A 16,042-nucleotide genomic window follows, 5' to 3' on the forward strand; every position below is an offset into this window, starting at 1 on the left:
CGCACAGGGCTTCGCCGGCTGGCCGCCGAAAAAGCCGTCCAGGGTAATTGAATAGCCTGGAATTTCTCAATATCTGTCTTGGGATGGCTTAGGCCCCTTGTGTTTAGAGCTGCTGTTAACAAACGGGTTGGAAAGGACCTGGCGGCTGCCGTGGCTTGCCCGAATAACGTGCTCCCCTCTTGGCTGGGTTCAAGCAGCTGCCAACAAAGCTGTTACCGACAGTCAGAATTGTTGGTGCTGGTAATGAGGTCACCTGGATGTTTAATTACTGCTCTTGAGCTCCCCAGAGGCCTGCCTGAACTAGCCAAAAAGTCTTCAGGGAGCAGGGAAGGCTTAAGGCAGCACATGAGGTCTGAATCTGCTACCTGTGGAGCTCTGGGAGGAGATCAGGGCAGTGTGAGGCTGTGGTGCTGAGAGAGTGGCTTGTGGGCAGGGGACAGGTTTGTGCACTGTCCTGTAGCAGAGCTGCTTCAGGTCACCAGCCCTGTTCCCCTAAGGTGCCTCCTGGGCACTGCTGCCGTAAGGGCAGCTCTTGCTGTTGGGTGATTGAGAAAATATTGCCATTCTTCCCATGCAAGCTGTCATGGGAACATCAAGGGGAGGCTAAATGGAAATACTTCCTGTGGAAGACAGTACGGTCACCTTGAAGTAATTACTTCAGTTCCTTTTTGTTTTTCATTTAATGAATTCTCAGAGTCCTTATCAGACAATTTGAGTCAGCTAAAGGTTGCTGGATCACCTAATATTTTGTCTCCCTTGGGAAGAAAGGGTGGAGCTGCACCCTGTGTTGCCCAATATTACATGGGAAATCTGGGGAAAAGCTGAAAACCTGATTCAGGTCCTTGGCTCTAGTGTGCATGAAAACTATTGTTTACTAACAAAATGGTTAAAATTATTTAGGCTCATGTAAATACCCAAAAGAACATGAGTGGGGATGGTGAGAGGAAAAGACATAAGTACTTCTTGTACCAAACGCTATTTACATTTTGGAAAGAATACAGAGTGAAAAGGAATCTCTTCTCCATTTTTCTTTTTTTCCAGTCCATGCATTCCTTTTCCAAAGCTTTGTGCAGCCTATATTCGCTTTAACCAAGGACGCTCTTTGCCATGATTAATGTCAGCTGCTGTGCAGTAGCACAGCCAAGCACTTGAATAAAAGAAATGGAATCTTAATTTTTAGACTCTACAGTTGTGCCAAGAATGACAAAAGCAAAGTGGGAAATGTCATAAAACTAATTTTATGAGCTCGGTCAGGGTATTAGTGCTAAACCATGGAGCAGTAATGATGCTAATCCTGTGGAAGTATTAAACAAAGGGCTATCTCAGTAATTGGTGTCAGTGTGCAAATAGCACTGCTCAGCCAATCTGAGGAAGTTTCCTAAGCTATTGCTTAGGAATGTACCTAAGATGCCCCGATTTAGGTTAATAAACTAATCTTATTTTGCCACATGCCATGAATGGCTGGCTGCTTGTCTTGGACAAAGGTCTTGTAGCAGCTACCTGGCAGCATGTCTTGGGAACCACACAACCTACCATGCATCCCTAAAACTGCTGAACTGCCGGTCATGCTGCTTGGACAGGAGGCTTGTTTTACCAAGCCATATGGGTCACATAATTCAGCCAAAACTGCTGCTCTCAGTTGTTATTTATGAGTCTGCTCTACCTTGCCTGAGGAGCACAAGGTGCCTCGCTCTGCACTGAGGCCTGTCCCACACATTGCTTCAAGATCCCCTTTCTTTAAGGGGCTTTTCTCACCAAAGTGCTCCTGTCTGGATCCCTGTGGTGGAGCTTCCAGTTCCTCTTTGTAGGCCAGTGGGATGACTGGAGATTGGTAGTCCTCTGCTTCTGGCTCAAAGGGATGAGTGGCAAAGCTGATAAAGGCAGCAGACTGTGGGAATTGCGTGTGGATGCTGTTGTGTGTATCTTCTCCCTGTCTGGCCAGTATAGGAGAGCTTCTAGAGGTGAGTTTTCCAGAGAAATGTCAGAAGCTCACAACAAATTCCTTCCCTCCCTCCCTTCCTGATAGTTGACCTGTACTGCAGTGCTGCTGTGGGGAGTCTGCAGGGAGGGAATGGTGGTGCTGGTGGGGTAGGGTGGCAGTGGGCAAACCCATGGTCCTCTTCCAGAAACCTTCTCTGAAACGAGGATCAGTAAGGAGCAGTGAGGGTGATGAGCCCTAAGCAGCTCCGCGGGGTTAAGCTCGCTGAATCGGTAACCCTGTCTCTGGCTGCTGTTGGCCTCTGTGCTTGCGAGAGGTGGTCCTTTGGTGGTGAGCTGCAGGAGAGCAAACCAGCATTACCCAGCAGTCACAAGTTAAGGGCAGTTCAGGGATGACTAGGAGATAAGTGTTCAACAAACACTGCAGTGTTATCTCATGGTGGTGGCGGGAGGAGGAAAACCCCAGAAAAGCCAAAGGTGACGGGCAGTGCTTGGCTTTGGTACTTTAACCCGGGATGGTTAATGGGAGGAGCAGGAGGAGCTCCCAGTCAAGCTGAGTGGGAGCGGCTGGTGGTGGTGTTGGGAGTGCAGGGGAGCTGGGGAGGGGGCAGCTCAGCTTGAGATGGGACGGTCACTGCTTCTGGCTTTATGTAGGAGACTGTCGGTTCGCACAATGGGTGAGGTGCCTGTCCCTGCACACTAGCCATCTGAGCGTCCATTCCAAGTAACATGTAATGTGTGAGAGGGAGTTTTACTTCCTTTTAAAGCAGCTGTGGCTCCTTGAGCAGTTTGGTTTGGTTTATATACCTGTCTGGTAAAGGTACAGTTGATGTAATAGCAGTGAGTCCCTGGGAAATAATCTCCCTTAAACTTCTTTGAAGTACAGGTGTGATCTCAAAGGAGTTCACAATGTTCCTACAGCCCTGATAAGTGGTTTTCTGGTGAGGTGAACTTTGGCTCGTACCACATCCCAAATGACAGGCCCTGCAATAAAACTAAATGCTATTGTTGGCACAATTGGTTTGCTTCTATCAGATGAGAGGCCCAGCATTAATGAAGCATAGAAACTGAAATTATATCGGTCTAGGGGGCATTCATTCAAGGTACAGTAAAGCCCTTGTGCATGGAACTGTAATTTGGGCATATCCAATTTATTCAGCTTTCAAAATCCGCAGGCAGGGACAGAGGACATGTCTCGTGAAGACTGTGTCTCGGTTTTTCTTGCTGTTCAGCAGCAGCAGTCTCTGTTCCCCTTGCCAGTTCATCTGCTCTTACAAATAGCCATAGAGAGCCCATCTAAGCCTTTAAGTCTGGTCTGGGATCTGAAGAGCGGGGAAGTTGAATTGATCCCAAAAACTTCTCATGCAGTGGAAGGTCACATTTTTAAACAGTTGGTGAAATCTCAGGGTTGTGCTCTGATACATTAACTTTGCAGATCTGGTTTAAAGGAGCCTGTTACACCAACAGTCCTGGGGCCAGGGTGGTGGAGGACACTGTATTTAACAAATCTCTCCCCTTCTCCCTTCCTTCCTGGCTGGGTACACAGAACCACCATGCCAAACTGGGGAGGTGGCAACAAATGCGGTGCCTGTGGCCGCACTGTCTACCATGCTGAGGAGGTGCAGTGTGATGGGAGGAGCTTCCACCGGTGCTGCTTCCTCTGCAGTAAGTATTCCCCTCCAAAATCTCTGCTGGCATAGCTGGGGGGATCACAGCAGCAGGGTGCTGGTCCACAGGAGATATCCCAGGCTCAGCTGGCACCCATGATGGGGATGGCAGTGGCCTGAGATGTCTTTGTTTATCACATGTTGGGCTTAATTCCTGCTTCCTCACATGCTTCCTGGGCCTGGCATCCCAAAGGGAGAGCGCGTCTCCTGGAGAGGTATTATCCTACCTATCCAGTGTGTAAGGAGTGGGATGCACCTCTCGGAGCACATCATGATTTTTCTCTTCCATTTGCACTCTTGCCAGCCTTTTCCTCAAGAGTCTGAGGGTTCTTTAGGTTGGAAACTTAGCTTAAGTGTTGCTCATGCAGAGGAAAAAGCCCAGTGGCAGAGCTCCATTTGCACTGATCTGAGCTCAGCTGGGCTTCTCCTGGTGGTCTTGGGGCTGGCAGTAGCTGAAGGAACAGTTATCAAACTGCTGCCCTGGTGTCCTGCACAGACCAGGACACCAGCGTGCTTGAGCACAGCTGAGTTGTTGATGCTTTAGCTCAGCCAAAAGCCTAAATTTTCTTGGCACAGGAGCCTGTGGTTTATTTCAGATGAAAGGAGTCCAAAGCATTATTTTCCAGTCCAACCAACAAGCCTAGCGAGGCATTGAAAACTGCTTTCTCTGCTGAAAAGACCTCTGCTTAGATGAAGGGAACAAAGGGTCCCTGTGAATCAGAGGCTCCTACTTTGCAAACAGACAGCCTGTCTGTCTGAATCAGAGAATTTTACCTTGTTGCGAACATGAAGTAGTGTTTTGCCCCACTTGCTGGTGATTAATACATATGGGCAGAGCTTGGGTTTAGGTCTCTTCATCTAAGCTGCAGTTACAACTGTCCCCCTCAAGCAAGTTTACTGTTAGTCTGCTGCCCAATGTCAGCACGCTGTGCTGGCACTGAGAGCCTCAGCACACCTATGCTCCTTTCCCTTAGCTCTACTGCAGTCACAAAAAACAAAGATTAGATGTCTTGGCTGCCTCATTTTCAGCCTTTTATGGGAGTTACTATTAAAAGAAACCTGGAACTTACAGTCAAACAATGGCTCTACTGTGTCTGAATATATGCTTTTCCTTAGTGCATAGTTCTGTTGGGGTTAAAGTCTGTAGACTTAACAAACATGCATTAGTTGATTTATTTATTGGATATTTTTGTCTTATAAAAAGAACCTTGGAGCTAATGAATGCCATAAGCAAAGGTCAGCCAGTGTTTTGAAGACACTAAAATTCTTTTTAAACAAAAAATTCATAAGGCCATTTCTTTTTTTTCATCCCAAATTCTTTATCACGGGCATAATGCTGTTGCAGATGGAAAGAGCATGCAGTTGGCACACAAAAGGAGGTTTAAGAAGGAAATAGTTCTCCCTTCTACTGTAACCTTGAGTAGAGTGCTTGCATTGTGCCGAAGGACAATGTAGGAATGCCAGAAAAGCACAGCCCCTCCGGTGACAGCTGTGAACCAGCCCCAGCTCAGTCCAGAAGCAGAACTGAGGCGGATGAGGGTGGGGGAACCTTGAAGGTTTGTTTTTTTTCCCCAGCCCCACCCTGGCAAAAAGGGCAGGACAGGGGTTCTTCTGTACTGATAGGCTTTTGCTTCATGCTGTATGGCATCTGTCAAGGGAAACTGCTGACTGCCCTCTCTGGATTTCTGAGCAGCCTCATTCATCAAACCACAGCAAGTTTCCAGGCTTTAAATGTCATGGTCATGAAGAGGTGGGAGGGAATACAGCCCTTTACAGAGCTAAGCATAATTCACGAATTCAAAGGGCAACTTGCTCCCTCTAATCTCTGGTGGTCCCACAGCCCAATGAGAAGAATTGTGGACAGGGAAACCCATAACATCACTTCTCACTTGATTTTTGGCTTACTATGTGTGCTGATGGAAACTGCCTTAAGGCAGTTTAACTCTTTTTTTCTTCCAGTGGTCTGCCGGAAAAACTTGGACAGCACAACTGTAGCGATTCATGATGCTGAAGTTTACTGCAAATCTTGCTATGGGAAAAAGTATGGCCCAAAAGGTTATGGATATGGTCAAGGAGCAGGAACACTGAACATGGATAGGGGAGAGCGACTAGGCATCAAGCCTGAGAGGTGAGTGAACTGAGTTCAGAGGCGCCCTTGTCCTTTAGTACTGTTTTCAGAGGAGTCTTTCAAGATGGATTTTGTTTACTTCATGTTGTTTGGAATTGGAATGCTGCAAAATACGCCAGTCTAGCTCAATGCAGGGCATTTAACCTGTGCTACACAAAGCTCCCACTGGTGACTATGTGAGTAGGAACAGTACAAGCAGGAGTTAGTGCAGGCAAGGATGCACTAATCCTATGCATGAGCTATAGGGGACTGGATTACGGAGCTGCTGATTGCTCTGCATGAGCCCACAGAGGTGACTCCCAGTGTCGGGGCACTCTCCTAAATAAGCTGGAAATGCAAATGTTCAGCATTGGACATGGATTTGGACAGCTGGAAATCTGGGGCTACAAGAAGAATGAATTTTTAACTGGCAAATGAAGAACCATTTGTGCTTAATGGTAGCCAAAATCAAAAGGCCCATTAAATAGTAAACATTCCTAGTCTGATTAAGTTCTTGCTGTAAAGCAAAGCATGTGGAAAGAAGCTGAGGTATGCCCGATAACTTGCTTCATGCAAGTTCTCAAATTATTGCTTAGTGTTTGTATGATGCATGCTCACCAGCCAGGTTCAGTGATCCGTTCAGGTTCCAGATTATGATCAGTAGACAGAAATTTAACAGAATTATTTGTAGCTTACTATGTGAAAAATCCATGTCCTAATACAGAATTCAGCACTTCTAGAGAAGTGAAAAGGGGAAGGTTCCTCAGAAAACTAGCCTTTACAGGAGCTTCTTTTTATCCACTGAAGCATGGCCGTTCTCTTTTTGTTGTTGTGGTTTTGGCGTTTCTCCCCACCAGGTGTAATTGGATAGCCTTGCTGCTAACTTACTCCTCCTGTTTTGCAAAAGTACTATAGCACGTGTTGGATGCTGCAACACGTATTTGTGTTGCTAAAAAGAGCAAGAGGTCATTTAGTAAAAGAGTAGAGACAACAAATGTCCTATTTCTTTCAGCACACCTTCTCCTCACCGGCCCACTACAAATCCAAACCCTTCAAAGTTTGCTCAGAAATTTGGAGGGGCAGAGAAATGCTCAAGGTGTGGTGATTCTGTTTATGCAGCAGAGAAAGTAATAGGAGCTGGAAAGGTAAGGAACTGCTTGTGCTGTTTTGTACTTGCTGCATGGACTTAAAGTGAGCAAGGTGTGTTATGTGGGTCCCAGTAGGGAACCAACTGCAGGGCTGTTACCTTAAAATCACATTTCTTAGCATCGGAAACAGTCAAATCAATCAACTTCATGGAACAAAAAGTACTTGAAATGCAGGTCGATGAGCGATCACCTTAGATTTCAAAGGTGAAGATTCAATATCATCTCATGCCAGACTTGAAGCAGACTGCAGAAGCCCTCTCCCTCAGAAGAGGGAACAGTCCTGTGAGGTGTGCAGCTTGTGAAGGAGGCTGAATGTTTCAGCAGAAAGGGAATGTTCTCTGAAAATACCATGTAAAACCATGTGTCAGGCTGCCAGCTGTCTGACTTGCTACAGAGAGCCAAGATCTGCTCTGAATTGATCAGAGCAAGCCCAAACCTTTCAAAATGCTGCTCTGAGCAGGATGCTGTGTGGAATTTGAGGCTTTGGGCCACTCACAGAAATGCAGATGCTCTTGTCTGCTATTGGTGCACTTCAACTGTTTTTTATTGTACCAGTCATATAAAAACAACACTGATGCAGATATTTCCAGTTAATATGGGTTTTTTACCAATTCAGATATCATGTGTACTTATACTATCTTTCTGCTTTTTATTTTTTCCCTAGCCATGGCACAAAAACTGCTTCCGATGTGCCAAGTGTGGAAAAAGCCTAGAATCTACAACCCTAACGGAAAAAGAGGGAGAAATCTATTGTAAAGGTGAGGAAAGAAACAAAGGTCACTTGTTTATGGTTCAAGGTAATATGTTACAGGGATGGATTGTTAGTTTAGTCCTGGTATAAGAAACTTTCAGGCTCATGTCAAGATGGAAGTGCTCTGTAAGTCATAGGAATAGAGCTGAAAAATGAAATAAATATTACTGAAGCTGCTGATGCTGACATCTGCATCAAGCAAAACATCCCATACTGAGTGATGCAGCAGCTTGTGCCCTGTGCCTGGGTCAGAGAGCAGATCACAGTAAGGAGACAAACCAGCAAGCATCCTGCCATGCCTTCTTGCGTGATATTGTGGATATAAACTTGATATGTGATATTAGATACTGTGGTTTGATGACAACAAATGCCTTAACAGATAACGAGCACAGAACCAACATGTGAGTTACCTTCACAGAGCGGGTTGGGAGCTACATGGACTGAACAGGCCTGGCTACTGAGTTCAGTCAGGGCAGTTAATGCAGTTTAACAAAATGTTTTTAAGTGTTGCGTCCCACGGGGATGTTCTAGTGACTAGGGGGAAGCAGCTGAGGGCTTAGCCTAGACAGTGCTGTTCTTAATTAACGTGCCAGAGAAGACTCAGCTACTACATGTTCATCTTTCTTGCAGGTTGCTACGCAAAGAACTTTGGCCCCAAGGGATTTGGGTATGGCCAGGGAGCGGGTGCCCTTGTTCACGCCCAGTGAGTGGGCTAAAAACCCCTTACTGCTCTGCTGAGATCCTGCTAGAAGGAACAAGAGGGTTTCCTTTCCTAACTGTTACTAACTACTGTGAAACAGATACTAGTTACTGTAGTGCTTGGGTATAACATTCTGAAGATGATTTTAAAAAAACCCACAACCACTGCTTTTTTCCTTGCTTTGTGTATCACACTGTAACACTTTTAATACTGAGTATCAATTCAATAAAGCTTTGCTTGTTGATATATCCTAAAGCGGAGTGTTGCTTGCTTTGTCAGCAACAAAGGTGAGGGGAGTGTTGCTGGGGCAGCTCAGGGGTGGAGATACGATGCTTACAGACTTGGTGCAGACCTTTGCTGAAAGCTGGACATACAGAGCAGGGGTTGTGGTCTTCAGAGGTGAATGCCTGTCCTCCAGTATCACACCATTATATATGCACGTGCAAGGCAACGAGCTGCTCACTGCATAGTAGTAAATCTTAATCTACTGCTCTGTACAGTGACATAGCTCTGAAAGTGATAGACAATGGGTAGCTGTGTGCCTGAACTGCTGCATGTCTCTGCCACAGTCTCTAGTAAATGAAAAACAAACCATTTGCACCATAATATTCTGTGGGGTTGCATGTGCTTCAGTATTGAGGTGCTGTTATGCACATAATACTCCACCAAGACAGCTGCAGATTAATACCATCCCTCCTCAGCAGCTGGCCAAGCTCTGGGCTATCATATCCAACTTGGGTCTAAGAGCAACTTTTGACCTTTTCTTCGTAGTGCTAGGACTCCTAGCTCCCTGAAAATGGGGGAGGGTTTTGGCCTCTTGAAGACAATACCTGACAAAGCAACTGCAGCCCAACAATAGAGCAGAAGAAAATTCTGCCTTCAAAACGTGACTTGAACTGAAGCTGATGAGCAAGGAGTAATTGCAATTAAATGCATTGAAGGCAGTGTAGATCTGCTCCCTGTGAACACAGCAGGTGGGTGAAAGCCAAACTAGGGCCTTCACCCTTCACTCTGCTAACCCAACGCTTTAGGAACTGTTGCCAATAAAGGTCTATGAGTAGGGGACAACTACTTGTGCCTTAGCCAGATCTCGAGTGGAAAGCTCACAGAAGAGCTTGGCTTCTTTTAGCAGCTGGAGCAGCCCCCACCCCTAAGGCCTGACTGAGCTCACAGCACCCACACTTGAACTTCTTGTGAAGCAAGCAGGAGCCACCTTCTCAACAGGAGAGAAGTTTCAACCCTCATTGTGCAAAACAGAAGTTAGTTAAAAAAAAAAAAAAAAAAGATTCTTTTTTTTTTAGGAAAAAAAAGAACCCTTCACAAGTGAATTTATGGAAACACATTCAAGACTGGGAATGCTGCAAGAAAACATTAAGCAAGTGAACAAGTGTGTCAGTGTGGTCTAAGGCAGTTTCCAGCAACCGTGGTCTGAGGCAGTGAAGCAATGGAAGCCAAAAGCCTAATTAGAAAAATACATATTACTCAAAATAATACATGAAAAGCATTCTGTACAGGTTACAAAGGAACCATGTGGATAGGAGGAAAAACAGACTCAGTTCACAGAGAGGGAAAGATCAGAACTGGAAAAGACAGGCAGAAGCAGCACACATTTCAGGTGGGAGTTAGGAAGCAAGCAAAGGCACAGCCTAGGAAACCTGGGCAGAAACCTTTGACCCTGCTACTCATACTGCAGGCATTGCTTTCATAGCAAAACCATCTGATTTTACTTAAAGGCAGCTAATGGGAGGTCAAGGCACTGAACTCTAATCAAGCCATAATGAGGATGCGGAGGGCAGGCTTCTTCCCAAGTAAAACAAACCCAAGAACCAGCTTTCAAGTCATCAGGAGCCCACCCATACCTCCCAAGTGCAGCAACTGTTCTGATGGAGCACTGCAAATCTTAAATGGAGACCTTCAGCACAGAAGGTAAAATGTCTTTTTTTTTTTTAAAAGTACCTTCCCTGGTCTTTACCAGACAAGCCAAAAGGGTGGTCAGCAGAGGTGAGCCTGGACACAGCCTCACCAGAACATTGCTTGGGGGAGAACAGCACCAACAATTCTCAGTGTCAACACTGAAACCACACTCAGTAGAAAACAGACTTTTTTCTCCCCTTTAGGTGTGCTCTTAAGTCCTAGCCTTATACTTTAATATACGTTCCTGATTATAAATATCTTGATTAAATTCCAACTTGGACTGTTACCTTGTTTCTATTCAAACAGCACGGACCAGAAGAGTCAGGGTAATTGGTAGTCTGTCTCTTGTAAGTGCCACCTAGAAGCATACATCTTGGTAACACCTCCTAGCCTTATGTGGATGTCTCTTTTACCCTTAGAATACCTCAAATGTCATTAAATACATACCTTTGGCCACCTGAAACATTCCCTAGATGGAATTCTCCCTTCAGAAACATTACCTTGCCAGCATGCTTTGCTCAAAAGACAGGAATATCTAATTAGTGAATGGTAACTTTAACTGGTAGTACAAAGGTATACTTTACCAAAATCCAGGGTAGTAGCTCACAGGATCTCACATCTGCACAGAACTGGGTGCATGCTATCTGCAAGACACCTGTATGTCTTTCAGAAAGACTTTACTAAAATAAGCTGCAAGACGACAGCTATTTTTTCACGGTACGGCTTCTGAAACTGGGCAGAAACAACACTGTATGAAATCACATCCCAAGTCAAGACAAACACTGCATCTAAGAGTCAATATTTATTTGATTAATAACTTACAAAATTTAACAGATTTAATTTATGTAAGGAGAGCTAATTTATTAAACATTTTACAGATTTTTTTTTTGTTCACAATGTAATACACATCAAGATCTTGACAGTATTAAAATAATACTTGGCACAGTTATAAATAAAGAATATACAAAAGAATCCATAGCTTAAAATGTAGTGATGCTGTTTTACACATTATTTGAAAAAAAAAAAATCTGGTGAACATCAAAGAATACAAAAACCTGCAAAGAAACAGCACATGTTTAGGGCCAAGACAAAATTCCTATTTATTCTACCTATGTCAGATTAAGTTGGTCTGATCTGCTGTTGGTCTGGATCAACTTTGTTAAGTTTCAGAAGCAATGCAGTTTTGGTTCAACAAGTGAATTTTAAGTTTGATAACTTGACAGAAAAATGCATAGTTGGCTCCGCCCTGCTTGCTTTACGATTTCATAAACAATTCAGTGTTACTCAAGACAAGTTCTATTTTGCACTGGAAACATCATACATCCCAAATCCATATATGCATGTTACTTTTCACAATTACCTACTATTGTTCAAATTCTGCAGGTCTCAACAAAACTGTCACCAGAGAGCTACTGATAAGTAAATAGTGCAGAACTTACTATGTGCTTCCAAAGGTCACCTCTTCTTTTAAAACATATTTGACATGGAGTGCATGACACAATTCGTGGCAGTTAATGCTACTGGGCAACTAAAACCAAAACTTGTATCATGTACTGAACTGCTCTCCTGGTGGCTAGGCAATATTTAATAAAGTGTATTGAAACTCCTCAAGTCAACTGACCCCCAACAGAAATGTGGAAATAAAGAATAAAAAAAGAACAAATATGCAGAAGATCATTGGTGATTTAAAGAAACTACACTGTAAAGTCTTCATGCTTTTTTCTGATTAGGAAAAAATATGAATAACTGAAGTCAACTGTTTTCACTGAAATAGGACGTGTTCTTTGTTAGGATTACAAATTTTGTCTGACAACAATAGCAAAAGCTTTTTGCCACCCCTATACCCAAACCTCTCCTGTTAAAACTGTGTCCAAGAATGATGTTGATTTTTCCAGTATTAAACATTCAAGTACTGTAATGCTGCACTTCTGTAAATCCTGATATCTGGTACTTGCAAACTAAGTGTGTGTCTTGAGATCAATGAACAACTACAGAAAAAATGTTTACTTGCAAATACTGAACATCAACTATTTACAGTTTCACTGCTTCTCTTACTAAGGCAAGGGCCAGGAATACCACTAGATTGCTTTATTACCTGTAATCTGCATATTACAGAAAACGCTAATTTTGCCAAGCATCAAACATGCAGTGAATTTGCAGGGCATAATGCCTATTAACAGCAATATTGAACATCACTAAAAGCTCATTAGATATCTTCCTACACTTTTTTGGTTGAATAAAATGAAAATGAGCAGCTTTAAATACACTAAACACACACTCACAGAGAGAAAACTATTTGATAAATTATTTATATACAGATACACATTCTTTACACTGGTCTCAGACATCTGTTTTCAGGTCCCTCCCCAAACTCCCCTCACAGGTTCCTCGAACCACTGGGTTGCTACAGCACTTATAAGAGAACTAACCTGATTCTCAGTCTCTGTCTCTCTGTAAACAATAGTTAAGGAAGCAGTGAACAATTCACTATGAGTATATGAAAACACCATAACAAAAATCAGTGCATCACATTCAGGAAAAGCCCCTTTGGAATGCAATTTCAGATCATTCCTTACCTTCCAAATCTATCTGTAGCATGAGAACTTAAAAATAGAAATTAAGAGTGATTTCCACGTGCCAGTACACCATCTTCTTCAGAATGCTGGTTTGCATTTTCTGTGCGTGTGTGCAATTATGGGGATTCTTAATTTATTTTTTTTTAAAGCTTGGTTTCTGTTATTTCGCATCCAAACGAAGTAAGCATTTCAGGCTACTTTGGGTTCTTCTTCTGCAGTTGCATTCGATTTAAAACTATCTTGTATTTTTATAACTGAGACTTTTGCTTTCACATCTGTGGTATCCTCCATGCAATTTCTCTTCCAACATGTCTCCAAATACACTACACTGTACTGTGTGAGGACCAAACTTAACACTAAAACATTGCTAGTTTGTAAGTCGCTCATACAATTACTTCAAAGATAATGATTTCTTCCCCACTTTTTTTCCCTGAACATTATATACTGTAAACTAATTTTACAGGTGTATCATGCATTTAAGCAGGGCTTTAACTTTGACAGAAAAGCTTTCCTTATTGGCACAGTTGTTTATTTCAGACTACATTATTTCAGAACAGGGTTAATACAAGTATTTAGTTTTACCACTAACCGGTGGCAATAACAATCACCAAAAAAAGTGGGCAATATATTTTTTCTCAACATTACCTGACGTGCCCTACTGCTATAACTTTACATGTTACAGGGGATCCCCACCATACAATGTTTTTAACAGTACTAAAAAGCACATTTTTCAATGTACATCATACTACAGAAAATCTGTATTAAAAAAAAATCACATTACAGGAACTACAACATAGCGATCAGTGAACTCTGTAAAATGAAATTTAGTTTTATATTCTAGATTCTTGTTTCAGTGGAATTATTGATATTGGGATACAAATTTTTTTGCTCAGCACAACATAACTACTTATGTCAATACTTCAATAATCTCATGCTCCATTGTGAAAGACCTTAAATAAAAAACCCAGCAACAAATACTGTGAATATGCTGTCATGAATAATTCTCATGTTATGAACTGTTAAAATCCCTTTTTGATCTTCCTCCTCTTCCGTATCAGGTTTGGCAGTTTATTCTGTCCATTTTTACTTTTGTTAATAAAATTCTGATGAAGAGAAGGTACCTTTATGATTCATCATCAGCCCTACACATAGCATGCTACTCTTCAAGGGATGCGGATTCGAGAGAGAGAGAAAATTTTTCAGGCACCACTCAGTATGATATGCGCACAGGATGAAGGTGGTGCTACACTAGCTGGTAGCCTGATCCTGAAGTTTGGTCATATTCTATTGTATACTGCCTTGTCCAGTCCACAATAACAGGCCGAAAAAGACCACAGCATCTGAATTCAAAGAAGTCTATAATGTTCCTTATACATCCATGGCTAAAAACAAAACAAAAATACACGTCAGTAAGCAATATCATGGCTCATCTAACAAAGTACAACATCTTTTGCCTACCTACAAATTTGATTATTCACCCTTTAAGTTCTTAAATTCAGAAAACCATTTCAGTTCAGAATCATCTTTATTGATGAGCAAGTTCTGAAACAACAAGTAGTCACCAGACTGGTTAATGTTTGATCGTTGGACATAATCAAGACACCAACTTTCTTTCACTATCTACCAAAACTGTATGGAGAAATGTAACATGTTATTAGCAGTACACCATCATGTAGCACAGCATGGTAATTCAGATCCCTAAGAGGAAAGTTGCATTTTACAGATGGATAAGACAAAACAGCATGAAGTAATGTCTTCCTAGAATAATTTCCATCTTTATTAATATCTATTTTTGCATACATACTGGTTCACCAGCTGCAGGTCTAGGATCAACCAAGTCCCTTGACAACACAAAATTAAGGAAGCATTATCTGAATTAAATGAACTATTCAAGCACTTTCTGTGGCTGAATGAATTGTCAAATATTTAGGAAACCTATATAAAAATTCCAACATGTTGGGGGTTTTTCACTTAATTAAACATGGGCTGAATAGATCACGGTTTTCTGAAAGAGAAGCTCATGTTATGACATATGCAAAAGCAGGTCTAAGCAAAGAGGAGATGACAACTATTTGATGTCAATGCTTCATGTGACAGGTAATGCCAAGTCAGTTATTTTGGATATCTGGTGTTATTTTCAGGAGCCATTTTTATAATAGTAGCTATTTCAGTGAAAATGGTTTGTGAATGTGACATTAATTTGGGGATCAAACCAGCAGTTTTTTCCAACCCTGTGCACCACCTTGTGTTCTTCAGGAAAAATAACTATCCAGTTTTGCTACAACTCTAATCTGTAGGAACATTGCAACCACACAGAGATGCTTGTCTGCTTCTTACTACAAGTTTTGTATGAAGAGATACTAAAAAAAGAGATTTATTATTTATTATTTCTAGCACAGAAATCCATCTGCAACATAACAGAATCATAGAACGGGTCAGGTTGAAAGGGACCACAGTCGGTCATCTGGTCCAAACTCCCTGCTCAAGCAGGGTCATTCTAGAGCACATTGCACGGGACTGCATGAATCCATGCTGACTATCCTGATCACAACTCCTACCTCCTTTTCAGGTGGCACCTGAAAGACCGTCAGTTCCCACAGGAGACATAGCATATCCAGCAGGATGGCACGTGCTTCTGTCTTTCCCAGCTCCTTTTGTAACACACTCTCAACCCACCAATATACCAGCCTCATGCCTTCATTTATTTCCTGCCTTGGCTCCACAAGCTGCTCCATGTCACTGTGTTCCCATCCCAGTGCTACTTCACCTCTGAGCTCCACTCTTTCCTCTTGCACCCTCACCCCTACAGAAATTAGAATCCAAACCTACCCTTTTACATACAGGCCAAAAGCCCATGTCTCACCTATGCAACACCCACTTCAGTTCCTGGGGCATCCTGCTCCAAATAGCTTTGCCCATGCTCTTCCTCTTGAACAGGAAGAAAGTGAAGCCTCTTTTCTCACAGAAAAGAGAGAAAGAGGAGCAAACTCAACAGCACATTAAGTATTAATCAGGACAAAGTGCCCAGTGTGGAAGTGAAGATCCAGGTCAACATCAACATGCTGCAGTAAGCAATCACCTTTGGTCTGAGCATTTGCTTTATAAAAAGGATATTTACTTCCCCATAAACTCTACAGCAAAATACAAGCACATTCTTTTCTGTGTTTATGCATCTCTACACTACAAAACTGGAGAGAATGTGTTACTGTAAAAACAGTTAGATTCAGCACTCCCAAGTAGA

The 16,042-nt window shown here is 42.7% G+C and overlaps 2 protein-coding genes across 2 annotated transcripts in view; one reads left to right on the plus strand and one right to left on the minus strand.

Annotated features, from left to right (window-relative positions):
* Window positions 1-3,324: 3,324 nt before the first annotated feature.
* CSRP2 (cysteine and glycine rich protein 2) lies at window positions 3,325-8,566 on the plus strand. The gene is made up of 5 exons (XM_029963488.1): window positions 3,325-3,603; window positions 5,565-5,733; window positions 6,725-6,857; window positions 7,525-7,618; window positions 8,242-8,566. Exons 1-5 carry the CDS (start codon window positions 3,492-3,494, stop codon window positions 8,316-8,318), a joined length of 585 nt encoding a protein of 194 aa, XP_029819348.1. The 5' UTR covers window positions 3,325-3,491; the 3' UTR covers window positions 8,319-8,566.
* Window positions 8,567-11,008: 2,442 nt separating this feature from the next.
* ZDHHC17 (zinc finger DHHC-type containing 17) overlaps window positions 11,009-16,042 on the minus strand; it is a 68,837-nt gene continuing 63,803 nt past the window's right edge. Inside the window, exon 17 of the mRNA XM_029963486.1 lies at window positions 11,009-14,183. Within this exon, the coding sequence (XP_029819346.1) occupies window positions 14,045-14,183 (139 nt within the window). The 3' untranslated portion in view covers window positions 11,009-14,044. The remainder of the gene's footprint in view (window positions 14,184-16,042) is intronic.

The sequence above is a fragment of the Manacus vitellinus genome, unplaced genomic scaffold (assembly GCF_001715985.3).
Source record: "Manacus vitellinus isolate BGI_N305 unplaced genomic scaffold, ASM171598v3 scaffold_5_pilon, whole genome shotgun sequence".
Lineage (NCBI taxonomy): Eukaryota > Metazoa > Chordata > Aves > Passeriformes > Pipridae > Manacus > Manacus vitellinus.

What these genes read in the sequence shown, in the direction of transcription:
- CSRP2 (XM_029963488.1), top strand. Translation starts at nt 3,492, where the DNA reads ATGCCAAACTGGGGAGGTGGCAACAAATGCGGTGCCTGTGGCCGCACT. An exon ending in CCGGTGCTGCTTCCTCTGCA is followed by an intron (nt 3,604 to 5,564) that starts GTAAGTATTCCC and finishes TTTTTCTTCCAG; the next exon opens with TGGTCTGCCGGAAAAACTTG. An exon ending in GGGAGAAATCTATTGTAAAG is followed by an intron (nt 7,619 to 8,241) that starts GTGAGGAAAGAA and finishes TCTTTCTTGCAG; the next exon opens with GTTGCTACGCAAAGAACTTT.